Source organism: Onychostruthus taczanowskii, unplaced genomic scaffold, assembly GCF_017590055.1.
Source record: "Onychostruthus taczanowskii isolate IOZ18803 unplaced genomic scaffold, ASM1759005v1 scaffold136, whole genome shotgun sequence".
Taxonomy (NCBI): Eukaryota; Metazoa; Chordata; class Aves; order Passeriformes; family Passeridae; genus Onychostruthus; species Onychostruthus taczanowskii.
Genome location: NW_024498529.1, coordinates 282,235 through 302,826, shown reverse-complemented (window position 1 = coordinate 302,826; position 20,592 = coordinate 282,235). Strand labels below are relative to the sequence as shown.

Genomic DNA, 20,592 nt, shown 5'->3' with positions numbered 1-20,592 from the left:
ATGGAATGAGCATTTGGCTCTGTGCCACCGGCCAAAAATATGCCAGCAGTAAGGTTCTGTACGCCACTGGCATAGAAAGAGTCCCATAGATCCTTCCCTCTTCTGGATTAAATTCTTTGCTTGTTAATGGTGCCTAGTTCTTATAATTCAAAAAACAATATTTTCTATTTGATTATCCAAAATTCAAGGGTTTTTTCTGGACCTAGACTGGAATGTTGTGGTTTTGGTCTTGTTTATTAGACAAGGCAAGCTGGGTCTTTAACAATCATGATGAAATTTAGAGATTTAAGGCTTTATATACTTGGAAGGGGAGCAGATTTAAAAAAAGTAATAAAGTTTATTTCTTAATCACTTACCATTATGGAGTAAATATTAACCATAAGATATAACTGCTCAACTAAGTGTCCAGGGGACAGACAGCATCAAATCCATGTGTCTTGGGGGGCGTGTAAGTTTTGTTTCATAACAAATGGTCTGAGACTATGCTGGCACAATTTAAAGCTCTTTTCTATCTGCATTAAAATGCTCTGAATATTGGACTAAAAGACTTTCACAAGCAGGTAGCTTAATTTTTGTAGTTCCTTTTAAAAGGGAAGATCATGCAGGTGTTATATTGCAGGTTATCTTCTGTGATTCAGTAAGGATCATGTAGTTACTGAAATATGCATGGGATGCTGCTGGCAGCATTATTTACAAAGGGTATCCCAGGGAGACCTCAGGAGATGTTTTATTCTTACAGGCTAAATTCCAGACTTCTTTGCCAATAAGAGAGAGAAAATTATAGTCTCTGCTTTTCTAGCTTGGTGTGTAGATCTTACTGAAAGGCTTTTCACACCTGGATGGATTAAAGTTCCTGCTAAAAGCTGTTCACGATCAGCTGGATTTAGGAGGTAAATGGCACAAGGTGCTGCTCTTTTCAGGACACACCCATTAGGAAAATTCACCTGAGCACATTTAGTACAGGAACCTTGCACAGTTCCTTCCTGGCTTTGTTCTTACACTGTTATCATGATGTCAATGAAGTAATTCAAAGTTGTGTTCTGGGACCTTGAGGGATTCTTGATGTGCATGAAGAGGCATCAGCTGTCTCAGGGAACAGGGAATGGGTCCTTTCCCCTTCTGGCGGTGTTATATATTGATTTTTGAAGGTCACCTGGCTACAGTAAACAGGATTTCTCACTGATGGATAAAATTGGGACAAGGAATTGAAGGCACATTTAAACAGTGAGTGTTAAAAAGAACACATAACTGCAGAGGGATGAAAATGTTTTATAAATGTATTTTGAAGACTTGCAGGGCTTATGTGATTTTCATACCAACTAACTTAGAACTGTGGTTTATGGTAATTAGGTGACTTCAGTTGCTCACTGAGTTCCTGTTACCTTGCATTTACACACTTCATGTTAGCCTTGTGCTGCAAAGAAATGCTAATTCCCCTGATTTGCAGGTGTAAGTCAGACCAATTAAGCCACAAACTCTCAGTGGAATGTGGATTCTGAGCTCCTTGATGTCAGTGTGCGAGTAGCCCAGAAACATTTAGGAGTCAGATCCTTACATTGTGCTTCTGTGGCCGCCCAGGGCAATGTCTAATTTTGGGCATTTCTTTCTTCTAGAAACAATTCTCCCCTAATGCATGTGTGTGAATCCAACCTTATGCAAGGCAAAACTTCCAAAGCCTTTCAGACTACAGTAGCCAGGGCCTTCCTAAAATCCACACCAGTCCCTATGGTGTACTACATTTTTATAAACTGCTCCTGAGATACCATTGCTGTGTGAGTTGCTATTCTGTGCCAGCAAGGGAGCTGTGCAAATCATTAACTTAGAATGGTCTGTTGGAGAGGTCAGGCTCAGGAGGGCTGGATTTGCTCAATGTCTGAAATGAATAATTTACCTGCAAACATAAGTAACAAGGACCAGGCAATGGCTATGCAAAATAAGATTTCTGAGTAAATACCTTTTTCTTTATGGCCTTCTCTTTAATAGCTCTTCAACATTGTTAGGTATGTTTACACATTCAATACTTGAGGTAAAAAAATCCAGAAAATCTATCAAAATAGCATGAAGGTGCTATTCCAACACTGATTTCTGGAAGCAAATATTGATAATTCTTGTTCTGTGAGACACACTAAATGAATATACAAAGGGAACAGAAAAAAAAACAGTTTTGCTTGAGATACGGCTTTCTCTGTGATGCTAATTCTTTCTCTTGGACAATAAGACAGAAATACAAAGATTTCCAAAGTCTCTGTTCACTCAGCAGTCTCCACCAGTACCAGATACTGGAATACTCTCCCAGTATCACTGGAAATCAGTCTAAGAACCACATCAAACTTGGTTTTCCTACCCACAGTAGCAGAGTCCCAGATACTCTGACTAAAGATCAGTCTAGAAGAATATTTGTTGAAGTTCTGTTCATTTTTCTGAGTTTGTTTTTCCCGTAGCAAATTGCTGTGCAGAAGGGAATAACTTTAACGTTACTTCTGTACTGGTTTGATTCTGCACGTTGCAGGGTTTTGTTTGTTTGGTTGGGTTTTTTTAAAGATAAAAGACAGAAGAATAAGCAGAAATATCTTATTTTTATATATTTCAAATGCATTCAAGTCAGTAGAGTAGCTCTCAAGGAAGCAGAAGAGATGTTAAGACCACACTGACCTTAGCTCAAGTGCCTCTATTGCACAAAGCAGGATTTATGCTTAAGTGGTTTGTCAAATGGGGTTAAATTTCAGTATGATAAATTTTAATTTTAAGGGTTATTACGGCATAACCTGTTTTTTATAAAGTCCTCACTACCACAGCTGAATGAATGGAAATGCCTCTTTCAGCACTGCACCTCTGTTTGCAGCATAGTCTTTCAAAGCATAGAAACCTTGGTTTGCAGCCAAAGAGGTAAAATGATGCAGTGGCCACTTGCTGCCAGCCCTGACAACAATTCTTCCAAGGTCACTCAAGATAATAGATGTAATAAGAATTCATACCTAGTCTGAGCATTTTAACACAAGAAAAAATGCCAACCCAACAAAAATAATAACCCCAAAAATCACATCAAAAAACCAAATCTGGGAAGTGTTGACTTTGATGTAACAGAAAGGGAAAAGAACTATTGTAAGCAAAGAAGTCAGGACAAAACCAGAAACTTCCAGAGCATATATTTACAAGAGCAAATAGTGACAGGACAAGGGGGAATGGCTTCACACCGACAGAGAGTAGGTTTAGACTGGATATTGGGAAGAAATTGTTCCCTGTGAGGGTGGTGAGGCCCTGGCACAGGTTGCCCAGAGAACCTGTGGCTTCACCATCCCTGGAAGTGTCCAAGGCCAGATTGGATGGGACTTGGAGCACCCTGGGACAGTGGAAGGTGCCCCTACCCAGGGCAGTGGAGTTGGAACTGGGTGATTTTTAAGGTCCCTTCCAACCCAAACCATTCTGTGATTTTATGATATTTAGCAAGTGAGGCTTCTGTCTCTCTGTAATTACAACTTTTAGTTAAGGAGAAAATACCACAAGTTACACGAACATACTGACAAATTCCTATGCTAAATATAATACAAACACTGTGCTGACCTCAGGAAATGAACCATTATCAAAGCAAATACATGTGTGCATGTCTTTGAAAGGGTTTGTGTCTTTGTACATGAGTCTGAATTATAGGTCGGGGCTTGGCATTGAACAGTAGAAAAGAGGCAAAACAGTGTATTAGTCTTGACATTTTATTTTGCAAGTCACAGCTGTGTCAGACATCACACAGAAAGTCTTAGTGTCTCTCAGAAACTGTTTGCATATGTCTGTGCATTTATTTCCCAGTAGAATTAGTGGGATTTTTTTAGTCTCTAATGCCTAGTGCCTACCTGGAGATACAGACAGGGACACTGTTCCCCCTCCAAGAATGTGAGCTGTATGTCCTTCCTTTGTCAGGAGGTCATTTCAGGTGCCTGGGGTGAGGTGACTTCAAAAGGCAACACTTCCAAATCTCTGCTCACATGGGAAAACGGCACACATGAATTGTAGCATAGATTATGCATTAAGCTGTCCTGTCCCTCAGAGGGATATCTGCTCATCACAGCATTTATTTTAAACTTTAAATAGGATGGTGGTATTCTGATCTATATCCAACTTGCAGGATCCAGCTTAGTGGCCAAGCTACTCTGGCATAATTTTCCAAAGCAAATTTCAAAAATATTAACCTTAAACTTGCCCATGGCAAGCTGATATTTGCAGGATGGCTCTCATTGTCACTCCTGGACGAGAGACCAAAATAGTCTGCAGAGGTGGGAAGGTCAGCCTCTCAGACCAGCTGATAGGAATGTCTTTGGTTTGGTGTGTTCTGAAGTCCATGCACTCCCAAATTCCTAATTTCAGACAACACATACCAGGTGTCACTGAGAAAAATCCACTGTGTCCCATCAAATGTTTTGTAGCCCCTTCTGCCTCCTGGCTGTTTCATGGGATTATTCTACGTGCCTGTCCTCTACCTGGAAGAAAAATTCTCCACTTGTGGGAGATTTGGAGCATTTTTTGGCCTTGCACAGACAGGGCAAGAGTGACAGCCGTCACTACTCAGCTGGAACGAGATGAACTTGCTGCCAGGCAGACAATGAGGGCTGTCCCTAGAGCACTTCTGAGCCCCTCCCTGATCTCCCCTAACCTCTGCAATGACAAAACGACAGGGACCCTGGAGAACTCATGTGAATACCATCAGTGCTACCTACTGCTCTGTGTCACAAGTACAGTGTGTGTGCATCAGTGACTGCTACAAACCCCTGTCCTTTCCTCCTCTCTAATTTGACTCAATGTCTATGCATTTTTAACATCGATGTCTGATTTATTCCCCCACAGTTAGTTTAGGCAAACCTGGAAACCACAGTTCTGTTCAGAGCAAGCCAGTCCTAGAGGTAATAGTTTCAAAATGAGACTTAGGTAGGGCAGAATGCACACCATCGTCCCTGCATTGCTCTCTCCTAGAACTCTAGGAAATTTGAGGAAAACAATACACATACTTTGTATATTTCTCTTCAAAGACCTTGCAAACTCAGCCTTCTTATTGTCCAGTATTCTTGCAATGAAAATTATTTTGTTTCTGTGGGCTGAAAAAGAATTTGGTGGGGTAACAACTGCTATCTGGCAGAATCGCAACACAAAGAATAATGTATTACCAAAGGGCATCTGTACAGTTTGTGATAAGAACAATATGAAAAGCTAGGCTGGATTCAAACCAGTCTCACTGGTTTCCAGATTTCTGGGAAATATTTTAATCAATGTTGTATTTTAAAAACTAGTCTTTCTGGTATGTTTCCATCTCCCCACTTCAGCAACTGGCCTCTGTTTGGTGAAAAAGGAGCAAACTGCATGATCATAGTCACAACCTTTCCCTGCCTCTGTGACAAAAATTACACATTGTTCTAGTGGCAGCAGAGTGTCCCTTTCAACACTTGCACCTCACATAGGGGACAGCTAAAGGTTGCCCTTCTTAATGTCAGAATACAGCTTTTCTTCTGAAGAACTTTTATTTTATCTTACTATATGTGCACAGCAACGCATGACCTTCTTTACGGCCCTAAACCCAGATAACTCCAGCTGCGCCCCAAATATCCCACAGTTAATCCTTGCAGGCCATAAATATAATTAATAGAGCCCCTTGCCCTCTTGCAATTAAGAGCATTTGCAGGGATGAAAGTTTCTGGACTATCTGTTGGAGCTTGCTTTTTCTGGGCACTTGAAATACTTTTCCCTCACTAACAGAAAAGCAGGAATTTCGGATGGCATTGTGTGAAAAAAACTGAAAAAAACTCCTCCTTCTTTAAGACATGCAGATTGGATAAAATGAAATGTACTCAGAATACAAAGGAATGCTGATGTTCACTGTGCTACTGAGCACTTTTTATCAGTTAAAAATTCCATAATCTCCAAACTGCCAAAGGTGAGTTGCTCTTAGGTTCACTCAAGGATGGCATTGCCAGTGCTTGTGAAATTATCTCATGGTATCTGACCATTCTTTCTAACTCCTTCACCAAGGTTTCAGGAATTATATAATGTTTTGTCAAATTCAAATAGTAAAAGAATTATCATCTTATTACAAACAGAAACTGGAAAAACGCGACACTCAAGAACCTGAAAACCACAGACTGTGTGAGTGTAGCCATGATACTTTATGAAAAATCATTTGCTAGGATTTTTCCCTCCTGGGAAGCTGAGGAGCCTCAGGAGAGAAATGTAAACAATAACTATCTGCTGCTGTGGAATGCAACAGGTGCATCTTCCATTGGTCCATGTGGATTGTTTTCAATTGAAGATCAATCACAGCCACCCGTGTTGAGGCTGTGAGCAGTCACAAGATTTTGTTATTCATTCTATTCTTGTTCCTTCTAGCTTTCTGATGAATCTTTTCTCTCTATTCCTTTAGTATAGTTTTTAATACAGTATTTTAATATAATATATATCATAATATAATAAACCAGCCTTCTGAAACATGGAGTCAGAGTTCGTGTCTCCACACATGGGGCACCTGACATGACAATTGGTGACCTCTGAACGTGTGGCATTGATGGTCACCCCAGGAGTGACCACAGAGTCCAGCCTGGAGCTGAAGAACCGAGACCCTGAAGGTGGGCAGAGTTCACAGTCCAGGTTGAAGACCAAAGAACGTTCTGAAGTTTCCCAGACGTGGTGTCCAGAGACCGCAGAGCAGCAGAGCTGCGCAGCTGATGAACCCTCAAGGACACTGTTTCAAGGTACTGTTAACTCTTCCCTTCCTGCAAATACTGCCCTTCACAGGATGGTGTTTGAGATCTGGGAAAAGATACCTGTGGAAACTCCGTTTCCATTTTCTGCCTTAGATGAGAAAGTTATTAACCTCTGGCAAAGGTGGGGGCACGAGGACAGAATCAATATGTTGGAGAGACATTTTCATGAGTTTTTCAGATGGACAAAATTCCATGGATTTTTTACAGATTTGATATACTCCCTCAATTTAGATATTTGGGATTTCATGGAGTCTGTTTTTGAGTGGGAATTTGGCCGGTGTCTTGGGCTGCCAAGAATTTATCCGGCATTGTCAGCCCTCTTCCGTGTTATGAACCGAAGGGAGGTTGTGCTGGACTTTGTGGCCGACTGTCACAGCCGTGCGCCCTTCCCATCAGAGACGAACTGTTGGTTTCCACCCCTCCAGCAAGGCCCACGGCCGAGCAAGTTTTTCTCTGTGCCCTTGGAGCGTGCGCAGACGGAGCCACATTCCCCCCGCCCGGCTCTTTCTCTCCGGGGGATGGGCCGGCGGCCCCGCTCTGGCCGGCCCCGTGGGAAGCGCCGATCCCCGCCGCCCGGCCCGGCCCGGCCCTGCCGTCTCCGGCAGAGTTTGTCGGAGTCCCGACCGCGGCAGCACCGCCTCCCGTGCATCCGCCCGTGTTGCCAGGCAACGCGACTGACTGCAGCGGCGATCAACGAGAGCCTGTCTCGGAGAGGGGCCGTGTCTCCCCGGCTGTCTGCCCGCCGGAGGATGCCCTGGGCGCCAACCCTGCAGCCGCGCCGCCCCCCATGCCTTTATTAATGCCTCCCGGGCCGGCTCCGCCGGCTCTGATGACTGCGCCTGCGCTGCAGCGTCCGGACCCCCGAGAAGACTCGGAGGATGCGGCCCCGCCGCCCGTGCCGGTCCCGCCGCTCCCAGCCAACCCACTTGCAGTGCAAGAGCACGCCGAGAACGGCGCTGAGCCCGCGGGACCGTCTCAAGAGCCGATCCCGGCACCCGTGCCGCCCTCGCCGCCCACCCCGTCTGTCCCGCCGGCTTCCTTCGCATCAGACCCTGCGGACAGCCTGTCTCTCCGTGGAGGGGGAGTGGCTCGACAGCGGATTGCGGGTGCAGCCCGGCTGGCTGCTTTCAAACTCATTGTGTTTCATGGGTCATTTTTCAAACTCATAGTGTTTCATGGGTCATTTTTCGTGTGGTCGGGGGCTACTCCCTTGGGGTTGGGGTGCCTGCCTTCCCCCGTGCGCCCCAGCGGCGTCGGGGAGGGGGCTCCTGGAAGATCTGCCTCTGGTTCCCAGCCCAGAGGGGATGGGGGTGGTGCCGAGAGGCAGGAAGCAGGAACAGTGGCGTTTGCTTTGCAGGAGCAAGAGAAACAGTGCAAAGTAAGCATTGCTTGCTTGCTCTGGGGACAAGAACCCCTCAGATCTGGGATGGAAGTTCCTGAGAAAGCTTCCCTTCCCCAGCTGCCAGTTGCCAGTGTGCACTGGTATTTCTGGGGGGAGGAAGCGTTTGGTCATTCCTGCTCTGAAGGCACTGGCAGCATGGTCCTGCCAGGTTGTGAGCACACAGAGCCCGCCTCACGGGCTGGTTCTGGGCCGTTTGTCTCATTTCCCTGGGCCGGGGCCACCGCCCCGTCCCGTGTTGGGTTTGGGGACTTTGCTTTGCCTACGGGGACCTGGGTAACTGTTCTGTGGGCCAGGTCTGGGGTTCCTGGTCTGCCCACCAGGACCAGGGCCACCGAAGGGTGCTAAAAAAGGCCCGCTGCTGCTGCTGCTCTTCTTCTGAACATGGAAAAACAACAACAACAAAAGTGGAAAGAGCTAGCAGCTCAAAAGCATTGAAAAGCCAAGAATTAGCCTCAGCCCAAGTGGTTCAATGAAGGGCTGTGGCCAGGGCATTCCAGAAATTTTCTCTGAATTGTTTAATGACTGTCAATGGATTTTTTGATGATTCTTGATGATTTTCTTTAGCAGTTTTTGTTTCAGGATTCTGCAAGCCTGTTTCAGGACCAAAAGGGACTTCCAGAGATGTCGAAGAGGAACATCTTCAGCCCATGGACTCTGTCCTGAAATTCAGCTGTTTGGACTTGAAACAATGAACATTCTTTGCATGAGTTTTTTTGCATTTTCTTATATTGTAAGATTGTTTTAGTGATATGATAGAATTTGATGTTCTACAGGTGAAGAATTTTCCTGAATGTTCTACAGGTGAAGAGTTTCTGTGACCATTCCACATCAGCAGTTGATTGGGGTTTTGATTGGCAACAGATAAACCTGGAGAAGTGTTTGTTCTCTCTTCTACAAGGGCCCAGTAGAAGAGATTACAAACACTCTTTTTTTTCCTATTTAATTTAATAAGTTTAAAAGGGTGAAATGTAGCCGTGATATTTTATGAAAAATGCTGTGCTAGGATTTTTCCCACCTGGGAAGCTGAGGAGCCCCAGGAAAGGAATGTAAACAATTACTATCTGCTGCTGTGGAATGCAACAGGTGCATCTTCCATTGGTCCATGTGGATTGTTTTCAATTGAAGATCAATCACAGCCACCCGTGTTGAGGCTGTGAGCAGTCACAAGATTTTGTTATTCATTCTATTCTTGTTCCTTCTAGCTTTCTGATGAATCTTTTCTCTCTATTCTTTTAGTATAGTTTTTAATACAGTATTTTAATATAATATATATCATAATATAATAAACCAGCCTTCTGAAACATGGAGTCAGAGTTCGTGTCTCCACACATGGGGCATCAGACACAACAATGAGAAGCTTGAAAAATTTGCTGCTGAACTTTAGTTCATTGTTGTAAAATTATTTGCATGTTCTTCAGGCTTTTTAATGCTTAGGGACATTGGTATGTCAGTGAACCAGTGCCACCGGTTATCTGGCATCACTACTTGAGGGTTTTTTTTCGAGTGATGGAACACCTCTCCTACGAGGAAAGGCTGAGAGAACTGGGAATATTCAGCCTGGAGGAGCATGTAAACAATAACTATCTGCTGCTGTGGAATGCAACAGGTGCATCTTCCATTGGTCCATGTGGATTGTTTTCAATTGAAGATCAATCACAGCCACCCGTGTTGAGGCTGTGAGCAGTCACAAGATTTTGTTATTCATTCTATTCTTGTTCCTTCTAGCTTTCTGATGAATCTTTTCTCTCTATTCTTTTAGTATAGTTTTTAATACAGTATTTTAATATAATATATATCATAATATAATAAACCAGCCTTCTGAAACATGGAGTCAGAGTTCGTGTCTCCACACATGGGGCATCAGACACAACAATGAGAAGCTTGAAAAATTTGCTGCTGAACTTTAGTTCATTGTTGTAAAATTATTTGCATGTTCTTCAGGCTTTTTAATGCTTAGGGACATTGGTATGTCAGTGAACCAGTGCCACTGGTTATCTGGCATCACTACTTGAGGGTTTTTTTTCGAGTGATGGAACACCTCTCCTATGAGGAAAGGCTGAGAGAACTGGGAATGTTCAGCCTGGAGGAGGCTCTGGGGTGATTTTATTATGGACTGAAGAGACACTACAAGAGAGCTGCAAAGGGACTTTTTACAATGGCCTGGATTGACAGGAAAAGGGGTGATGGGTTTAAGCTGAAAGGCCCTGGCACAGGGTGGCAAGAGAAGCTTTGGCTGCCCCAGCCCTGGCAGTGTCCAAGGCCAGACTGGATGGGGCTTGGAACAAGTTGGGATAGTGGAAGGTGTCCCTGCCCATGGCAGGGAGTGCAATGAGATCTTCAATGTCTCTTCCAACCCGGACCATTCTGTGATACTGTGGTGCCTGGAGAGGTAACTGATGTGAACAGTTTTGATTTCAGCACCTTGAGAGCTGTGTGAAGACCTGCAGAGCACAGTGGCACCCAGCCAGCAGTGGGGATGGGTCCCCCACACCCACAAATCCGTCAAGTTTCCCTCGGGGATGCTGCAGCTCCTGGGATTTACTCACAGTGAGGTGATCACGCTCACTGTGGTCAGTGAGGGGTGCCAGGGGCTCGCTCCACTCCTGTCACCTTTAAAAGGAGAAGTTTGGTTGTGTATTCATTTACATAGGGTGAAGAGAACCTGTGGGATGGGGATGAACCTGTCAGCTGCTTTGTTCTCTGTTCTCCACTCCCCACCTGGCAGCTTTAGGCCTCACCCTCAGCGTCAATGTCCCAGGAAAGGTATGAAACTGTGACTTGGGCAGATCTTATGTTCACAAATTAAGTGAGCCTTACTTACTTACTTAAAAAACTGGTTTTTCTTTTAAATAGCATGGTTTTTTAGCTAGTGGATGATCTGGTTTCCTACCTTCTCCAGGTAGTAAAAGCCACAGCTGCTCCAAAAATAATTATTCTTGGCCAGGCCTTTTTTTTAGAAACTGGTGAATAGGGCAACTCAAACCATTGAGACAAAATGACACTCAGCCAATAAACCCATGAACCTTTCCCTGGCCTCTTACCAGGCTCTTTTCTGAGACAGCTCCGATTCTTAACTCTGCAAAAAAAGCTTTCTGCATCCTTAGGTTTATTCGGTGAGCTGTATCCACTAGCTCAGGGATGGGTCTGACTGCCATGAATGCAGAGAGGGCACAGAGTGTGGAAGTGGAAGAGCAAGAATTTTGGGGGATAGGTTCTTTAAGGCAGGCTCAGCTGTGCCATGCATTATGTATTATGTCCAAGAGACTTATGTCTATGTCTTCTATGCTGATGGGCTGCCTGTCTCCTAAACCAATTGTCATGGACTTGTTTTGCCTTAGGTGAGCTCAGAGCCTTTCCCTCTATGCCAGCCGGTGCAATGGTATTCTCCACAGTGCCAGAGATGTCCTGGAGTTCACCTGGAGATTTGCTCCCTGCTGAACTGTGGGTTTTGGGCAGGTTGTGGTCTAAGCTCAGAATCAGATCCAGCTGGCACAGCTGTCCCAGAAGCACTGACTTCTCAACCAGATGTGTAAAATAAGCATCTAACAAGCAGGCAGCTGCTCTGGGGAGCTGTGAGGATCTCAGGCTGTGAGTTAGGGACCAGCATCTCGGCAGATGTGTGTTCAGTGCTTGCAGCATCCCAGCTCTGTGCTGGAGAAGACAGGGGCATGCTGTGCCCTGACTTAGTACTCACTAAGCTCCCTGGGTGGAGGACATGGGCCCAGAGGCCAGCATAGAAAAAACCCCCCAAAAATAACAACAACAAAAAAACAACCCTAGAAAAAACAGGTGGAAAATCAGGGACAGGACTGCAAGGAGGGGAAGAAAGCATGCCAACACAGGGGTAGAGCCTTTGTAGCTCTATAAAAGCTGGCAGGGCTGCAGAGTTGCTAAAGCAGCCCACAGATGATGCAGAGTCCTGGGAGCAGAGCTTGAGATAATTGTGGAGGTAGGAGATGAGGTAAACTCAGGCTTACAGACTGCTGAACTGAAAAAGAAAAGGTAACAGCATTTAATCTGGCAAGGAACCTGAGAAACATTATGTTAAATGAGTCTACTCTTACTCCTGCACATAGCCAGCAGGAAGGAAAACTCCACGGGTGTAAGGGGAGGGTGTGTCTCGAGGGGAGGACTCAGGGGCTGGACTGAAATCAGGTGGTGAACTCAAAGTGTCCTCCCTGTTGGGGTTGGCTCAGGGTGGTAGGGTGGTGCTGACTTTACAACCGTCCAATGTCTACTGTCCCTGAGGTGCTGGTGGATACTGAGTGCTGTGTTTCAGAAGCTCAAAATCATTTTTTACCTCCTTCTGAGAGAAGAAAAAGAAAGATCTGTGGCCCCAAAACAGTTGAGGCCTTTCTCAGGTCAGTGTTAAATTCTTACCTCTTCCAGCAGCTGCTTCTCAAGCCCTGAGGATTTCACTGAGCCAATTTAATGCTGGTGGTCAGACAGTTTAAACCCATTAGCTCCCAGCTATCTGAATAATTTTCTCCTGGGATCCCAGCACACAGGCAGACTGCTCTAACCAGAACTGCAGAGCACTGCCACGGGACCTGGACCTTTGCTGACTGCTTGTGGCCTGTGTGGTGAGCACTCAGGGGCTGAAGAAAATGCCACTGGCGAGATCCCTGTCCATTACATCTCTGAATGGGCTTCTTCAGTGTGAGGATGAAGACCTGCCCATGGAGGATTTGTTGCTCTTTGAAATTTCTTGGGAAGTTACCAACAAAGGTTCGTACCACTCTTGGGGGTTAGTATTGCTGTTTTCTCAGGAGTGGAAGGAGGGATGAAGGGCTGGAGAAGATAGGCATTCACAGGGAGATTGGAGAGGGCTGCAGAACTGCTGGATTGGAAGAAATGCAGGTGTGTAACTGCGTGCTGAGTGTGGGCTGCATCTGCCTGGGTTTGTGTGGGATGGGCAGAGCCAGGATGTCTCTTGTGTCTTTTTGTGTTCTACCACCAGGGAGAGGGGGGATTTGAACATCTAAGTGATAAGTCTGTGTGTGCAGATATATAAATTGCTTTGTACATACTTAGATTTTGCCTTCCATGCAAATTCACTTAGGAATGTCATGCTGTACAACAGAGATCAGGTGAGCTGTACAACAGAGATCAGATGCAGAGCAGTTTAACAGTCCCCCCTCAGCCTTCTAGAGCAGTGTGGAAAAGAGACCAGGGGAATAAATAAATAGAGCTGTGTTACAGCCACTGAACAAAACCCAGGAGTCAATGATCAGTGGCCTTTGTGTGCCAGCTGAAACTCTTCTGGACGGCTCTTTGCAAACACAGGTGGTGCCAGACAGGGGCCTCATTTGTTCATTGGTTGCTGCTGGTCAGGCAAAGGTCATGCTGCTTATTAGGCAAAAATCCTCCTGCCTTCATTTCTAATTCATTCATCAAATCATCCCTGTTCAGGTAGGTGTAGTTCTGCAAGCTTCCATTTTCACTGCAAAAGTGAGTTAGTATGAGTAAAGTACTGACCTCATGTGTGTTACTGTCCTGGCAGATAAATAGAGTTTAATCAGGAGAGGGGATCTGTAAACTGTTAAGAATTTAACTTTAAAGAGGAAATGTGTGTGAGAGGAACAGGCAGTACTGGGGTTTATCTCTATGGGGAAACTGGAATTACTGTTCTGTGATAATTTATGTTGTTTTACATTGCTCTTTGTATGGTAGTGAGCCCTATCAATACCTAGAGATGAGACAGAATAGATTTGGCAGTTTGAATCCCTGTGTGGTTTTTTTTTCAGTAGCTTCAGCCAAGCTTTTAGAGTTAAATTACTAAGGCCACAACTTGGAGCATGCAGCGTTCATTTTTGCAGTGTGTGTGATAAGTGAGGCTCTGGCAAACAGATGGCAGCAGAAATCTAGGAAATTCAGGAGTTCTCACTAACATCTCTGAGCTCCACAGCATACATATTTTTGGAGTCATCTGGACCCAATGGATGTAGATATCACACAAGACATTTAAGAGGAGATAACCCAATTAGTTTTTTCCAGAGCATGTACAAAATGTAGTGAATCATTTAATCATCCATAGAGCTCTGGCTGACTTCACTGGCGCCAAATCAACTGACACAGCTAAAATTTACTATTCACACATTTTATGAGAGAATTAATATTAATAAAGTCAGTTTTATTCAGTGTGTTTAAAAATAATGTGCCTTTGCTTACACCACTTTCCAAGCCCATATATTCAGACAGGGCTGAAGGAACATGGAATGGAAAACAATTTCTTCATTAGAATCTGACCTTGTGCAAAGTTTCCATTAACCAAGCTCGACTAGAAACATCTGTGCAAAATCCCTTTTATAATCCTTTTTCATCTTATTTTTCTGGCAAATTCTTGATACTGAGGGTTTGGGGGTTTTTTTCTATATCTTCCAGGCAATTGAATGTCTAAGTCACATGGTGAGAATTGGTCTCTGGTGACCTAACTTTTGTAAACAGTTCATGGAAAATGGTAGGGCACTGTGAGAGAGAGTAGACAGCAAAATACAGGGAGTCATCACAGAAGATATATAGGCTTAGGAAAGAATAGCTTGTAATGTATATTTCCTAGCTCCTTTAGCAAGATGAATTGTTTACTTGATGAAATAAACTGACCACACAGATTTAGTTCTACTGCATATTTTAGTGTTTGTGCTGCTACATGTGTTCCTAACATAGAGGGCAAGATAAAAATTTTCTGGATTTATTGCCTGACAAGCTAATTTTGAGCATTTAACATGAAGGTTTCTTTCTTCCTTTCTGGCAATGCAAAGGAATCTCAGAAGAGCTCAGCCTGAAGCTGGTTTGCGTTTCTGAGCTGGTGTAAAGCTGCTGCTGCCCACAGGAGAGAGTCCCAGTCTTTGTGTTAATTTTGGTGCATCACCAGGTGCTTGGATACATTTCCTCCTTGGCCAGTGCTGCTTCTTAATAATCCCTCCATTTCTCTTGTGGCACTGACAATCAGGCTGAATTGTCAGGTGATAACAGGGTCTGAATTGTCAGAGCTCACAGGTGGACATCTATCCCCACAGACTGTAAGCAATGACTTTCACAGGTGCTGAGCTGAACCTCTTCAGAGCCAGGGATGGTGAGGAGATCCTGCAAACTGGAGAATACTTGATTCTGTAGAAGTGAAGCAAGCATTCCATGGCATTTCCCTGATGGTGCTGGTTGTTACTGAGGCATGAGGTACAGCTGTAGGGAAGAATATGGTTGTATGGACTCAGGGCTCAGAGATCTGTAGGTATCCATTATTTTCAGAGTCTCATCTCTTCTTTGTCAGCAGATGGAACAGGGAAGTTGTCTCCTTTTGTTTTAAGAATGGATAATTTAAAATGTGCTCTAACAAGGCAGAGTTTCTACTTCTCCATGTTTCCTTTTTGCATTTTCTGTCCTGGCTGCAGCCTGTGCTAATTTACAACCTCTGACACAGAAAACATTGGCCTCTCAGTTACAGCTTGCACTCTACTCTGTCTGAGAAAGCAAAGATAAGGTAGCTGAAGGAGAAAATGGGAAATAAAAAAGGCTCGTCTGCCAATGTCACTCTCCCTCACCCTTCCCCCAAGTCATGAGAGGGAACTTGCCACCTAAACCAAAAAACAATATTGAAATCATCTGGCATTGAAAGTCCTCTGCCAAAGAAATAAGAAATGCCTAGGTTATTTTGTGAGATTTCCCTCACTTTAGTTGGCTTTTCAGTGATGGGCAAAACCCCATGTGAAGTGGATCTGCAGTGTTTCTGTGGCAGAAGGGGGAAAATGCAGGCAGTGAAGGGTCCCAGTCCGCTGCAGTGCCACAAATCTGGTGGTAATTGTCGGGGAGATCTGCATTTTTAACTCTTTCTTTCTCTCCTGGCCATCATGCTCTAGTAAAGCAAGGTCTGGTCATACAGCTGTGGAAAAAATGAGTGGTTTCTTTCCTCCATAGCATGAAGACCATTAAAAGCTTTAAGTGGCTACCAAGCTATGAAGACTTTGGGCCTGGATTGAGTTTGTCTGTAGTGGGATTTCTGACACATTGGTTAGAAGGGGTGAGAATGTTCAAGATCTTCTCTTTTCTCTAGAAAGATGCTTGAAAGTAATTCCAGTAATATTTAGATTAGTATCCCTTGCTGTACCACTCACAACTTTTAGATAGAAAGTAGAAGAATGCTTAAAAATTCTGGGCAAACAGCCAGCTTGTGTCATCGTTCAGCTATGAACAGCTTAGCTCAAGAGTCACTGCTGGATGAATCTCAAATATTTTTATTCCATCCCCATTGGAACGAAGACTGTGCTAAAAACAACACTTGTTTCAGCTCTCCCTGGAGAAGAGATCTTGGTTTGGTTTCTCTGTTGAAAAACTGGACTTTTGGAAATTAAATCCTGAATCCACTGAAGTCAGTAGGACCAGCATTTTACTTCCTCTGTGTCTTTCCATGATAAAACTTCCTTGGGAGAAGGTGATTACTGTAATTTGTGACACAGATGAAGTGACACCCCTTGGGGAGTGGGGATGTGCTGGCATAAACTTGGCATAAGCACAGCCTCAGAGCTCTGTGCATTTATAGAGTGGGGTGGAATATCAATGTCAAATAAGTTCCAAATGAAATCTTGAGCACTGGGGATGATACACACAGAAATAGCTTCTCAGTTGTGGACATCTGTCATAAGTTTAATGGTTCAGTATTATTCCAAAATGTGTTTGGAATGTCAGCATTTCAGAGAATGTGGAGATCTGTCTTCTGAGGAGTCCTGGTCACAAACATAGCCCAAAAACCACAGGAAAAATATCTGCTGGCTGAAGATGCTGGTAGTTTTTCACCTGACACATTTTACAACCTGATTTTATTAAGAATATCTCAACAGACAATCAGTCAATCAAATTCCAGTCAAATGTTAGAAACAAGTTCAATCCAAATTTTTATCATGCCTGTGCAGATCAAAGACACATTCTGAGGAGAATGGTGAAACAATTTATGTGAGAGCGATTGTAGCAGTTTGAATCCTGAAAAAAAAAATTAAAAAAAAAGAGGAAGAATGAAAAGGAGATAGATGGGGGAAAGATTTTTTTGTTGATTTCATTTTAAAGTTGATTTCATTTATTGGTGGAAAGGTTAAAAGCATGTTTTAAAAAGAAATAATAGAACTATATTTATTTCAAGGAAGTTTTAAAATTACTAAAACTTAATATATTTGAATAAAGTGTTATGTTTGCCCAATTATCCAACCACAAATAAAAGGCCAAACAAAATTAAATGTAACAATAATTTTAATGAAATTTAAATTAAATAGTTTAAAATATATAAAATTGAATACATTCAATAAATGGGCAGTGTAATTTGGTTATAATAAAATATAGTCTGGTTCGGGTAATGACGCATAAGCAAAATTACCGCGGGGTACGGAGCTCGAGGGCCTTGGGACCCCTGCCACCTCACGTACAAGCTTGCCAAGCCCAAAATTCCCCCCTTTATACTGTCTATTATCAGCATCTCCTCCTATGTTCGATTCATCACACTGGTGTCTCCACCCTCATCTTCATCTTCACCGCGCATGCGCCACCATCTTTCAGGGTGTCGCACCACTTTTTGGGGGTTGTCCAGATGAAGGCCGCTCCTCTTCCTCAGGTGTCCTTTATTTCACCTTTGGGTTACACATGCGCACCAAGCTAATATCATATATGCCAAAACCAAAATTATATAAGCCAATATCATAAATCTTGTAAATTAACATATTTCTGATTTCCACCCAAGTTTTCCCTCTTTCAGTTAATTTTAGCAAACTTTATCTGACTCCTTTTCCTGCCATAAACATCTGCAGAAAATAATGGGGGGGCGGACCCTTCCCCTCCGCTTTCCTAGCTTTTTACCTTTTTAACCATTTTGTTATCTCCAAATATTGATTACTATATCCGTATTGATTACTGTTTCAATTTTATCAGCACGAATCACACCTATTTATCACAAAAGCATTTTGTTGAACATCAGAAAACTAAACTATTCCTGTATCAACATTTTACTGCTAATTCCCCTTGTCTGTGATATTCCAAACCAATTCTCTTATTCTGATCTCTGCTGATTCTCTATCGGTTTTTTCATTTTGTCATTTCTTGTTTGTTTTAACCCTGTTTCAAAGTACAAAATTTGAGAGGCAGCATAGAGAAACTTGCAACATTTTGGTACATCCCTGTTGTTTGGAAAGGTTTTCTGTTTATAGTACGATCTAAAACATCGTATTAGACGAGAAAAAGAAGGCTTACCAAATTGTTGAAGTGATTTGAGAATTCTGTGAGCTGAACATGTAAACCCCTACTCTGCTACTTGGTAGGATACGTAATATTTTGCTTACTGGCACAGATATTTCCGGGGAATTTAAAGCAACTTAGCATGTAGAAACTATCTCTTAAAAGATGTATATTTTGTTCCTTGAGTTTGCTATGGAGAAGTGTAATTTCAAAAATCAATACATTATTCTAGACATTGCTCTGTTCTCAAGATCTCTTTTTTAAGTTATACCCAGCACTTCCTACATACATAGTTTCACTTGCAGTTTCCCTCTATTGTCAGTTAAACCTTATGCACAGACATGCTTTGTGAGTCATATTTCCACAGTAACAGGGAAGACAAAAGCAAGTCTGGGGGCCAGGTAGCACTGCTTTTATCACAATTACCTTCTGAGGAGTTTTAACAACCTGTAAAATGTACTCCTTGGATTTTATCATAAGTACTTTTTATTGCATTTCAGGCAAATCAGTGCCCTGAAATGTTTTTTACCTTGCTGTGCAACAGATTACAACAGCAGAGCACAGCACACTCCACATAAGAGGCCTTCCATGCATCTTTGGCCCTTTAGGGCACACAGGGATCCTAAGGATAACCTTGTGGAAAGAAACACTCAGATGCTGGCTGTGTGAAACAAAGATCCAGGCTCTACCCTGCCTTGGGCTGCAGCTTCCCCATTTCTCTTCAAATCCGTGGCTGTGGAAACTCAGCTATGTTGCCAATCCCGGTGTTGAGCCCTTTGCAGTATGGAAAAGGCTGATCCACGCTCCTAGGATGGGGAAAGGAGCTTTGCTTCACTCTAGGCATATATAGGTTTATCGTGGTATTTAGTGTCTTCCATCTTGCAAGTCATGTTTTCTCTTTTTCCTGGATCACCAGGCTGCTCTGCACTAAAATGTTTCGTCATTCTAAGCTCTGTATCCCTGCCAATTCAAACCAGCCAGTTCCATGACTAAGATTTCTACCAAGCCTCATATTTATCTGTTTTGGATTGAAGCCTCTTATGCTCCTATGATGAATTTACCACTCCATAAAAACAGATGTATCATGATAACTATTTCTTTATAGGTTGAATATTCTGACTTGTCTCACATAATTAAAATTTTATGTTTATCTGAATCCAAGCTATTCAAATAGACTCTCTCAGCTTGTGAGCAGAGGAACTTGGAGGGAAAATACAGTGTTATTTATCTAAGATTGCTCTAAATCCCTGTCCAAAGCAGCCATGGAAGAATATGATGACTATAAATTAGTTTCTTAACCTTTTTGGTCCTGCTGAAGGAGAGAACAATAGTCATATGCATAGGTTTCCTATTAAATTGTTTTTCTCGGGCCAGTTCTTATAAGCCCTCAAAAGAAACTTAATACACCCAAGGATAGCTCAGCTATTGCTTTGGGGGCATAAAATAAGCAGGACGGCTTCTGCTGCGGTGTTAGAAACAAAAAAGGTTTAATAAAAGGCAAAATAACAAACAGGAAAACTCGAGCCAGGTGCAGAGGTCTGCTCCTGGTGAAAACACTTCACAAAAGCCTTTTTTCTCTTCTGTTCTTTTCTACCTGGTGGATCAGGCGGGACTTTTTGGCTTCTATCCAGTTAGATGGTCTCTAGTGTTTGGTGAAGTCCCTGAGGTCCTATGAGGTTTCTTTTCACCTAATATTTGAGAGAAACTTCTGGGCTTCTTTCCTTTTTTGGGGGACAAAGGTTAGTTTTGCCACTCTGTCATTAGGGGGCACATTCCTACAGTTTCCTTCTGCAATTCCATGGCTACATGATGTGAAACTCTTGAACTGACAGCTTGATTTAGGAACAGACATCTGTAAGATTCTTGTCTTCTTTGGTCTTGAATTATTAAGGGTAATAATTTATTGTACTAATTCTACTTAGCAAGCTGGTAGATTGGAACTGCTTTTTTTTCTCTTTGCAAATACCTAGATTCCTGAGACTTGAAAATATTGAGACCAGGGATCCTTTCAGCATTCAAAACAAATGGGATATTTGTAGAGAAAAGGCATTTAAGTGAATAATTTCTTTTCTAGGAGCATAATTAAAACTGTAACTCTGTCATTTGGCTCCTCAGGGCTGCAAGACACCAGACTTTGCAGAGGGCTTTCTGTGTTTGTTAGGGGATACAGTTTAATTAATCTGGGAACTAATCTTTTGAAGTGCTGAGCAACGTTAGCCACCGTATTGTACATAGCAGTGG

General features: G+C 43.1%; 2 protein-coding genes across 18 annotated transcripts in view; both read left to right on the top strand.

Annotated features, from left to right (window-relative positions):
- PPFIBP1 (PPFIA binding protein 1) overlaps positions 1–20,592 on the top strand; it is a 656,824-nt gene that overhangs the window by 361,468 nt on the left and 274,764 nt on the right. The gene's annotated exons all lie outside the window — the stretch shown is intronic.
- The window catches only part of GYS2 (glycogen synthase 2), a 44,134-nt gene continuing 36,288 nt past the window's right edge, over positions 12,747–20,592 (top strand). The window contains exon 1 of the mRNA XM_041397136.1: positions 12,747–12,867. Within this exon, the coding sequence (XP_041253070.1) occupies positions 12,747–12,867 (121 nt within the window). The remainder of the gene's footprint in view (positions 12,868–20,592) is intronic.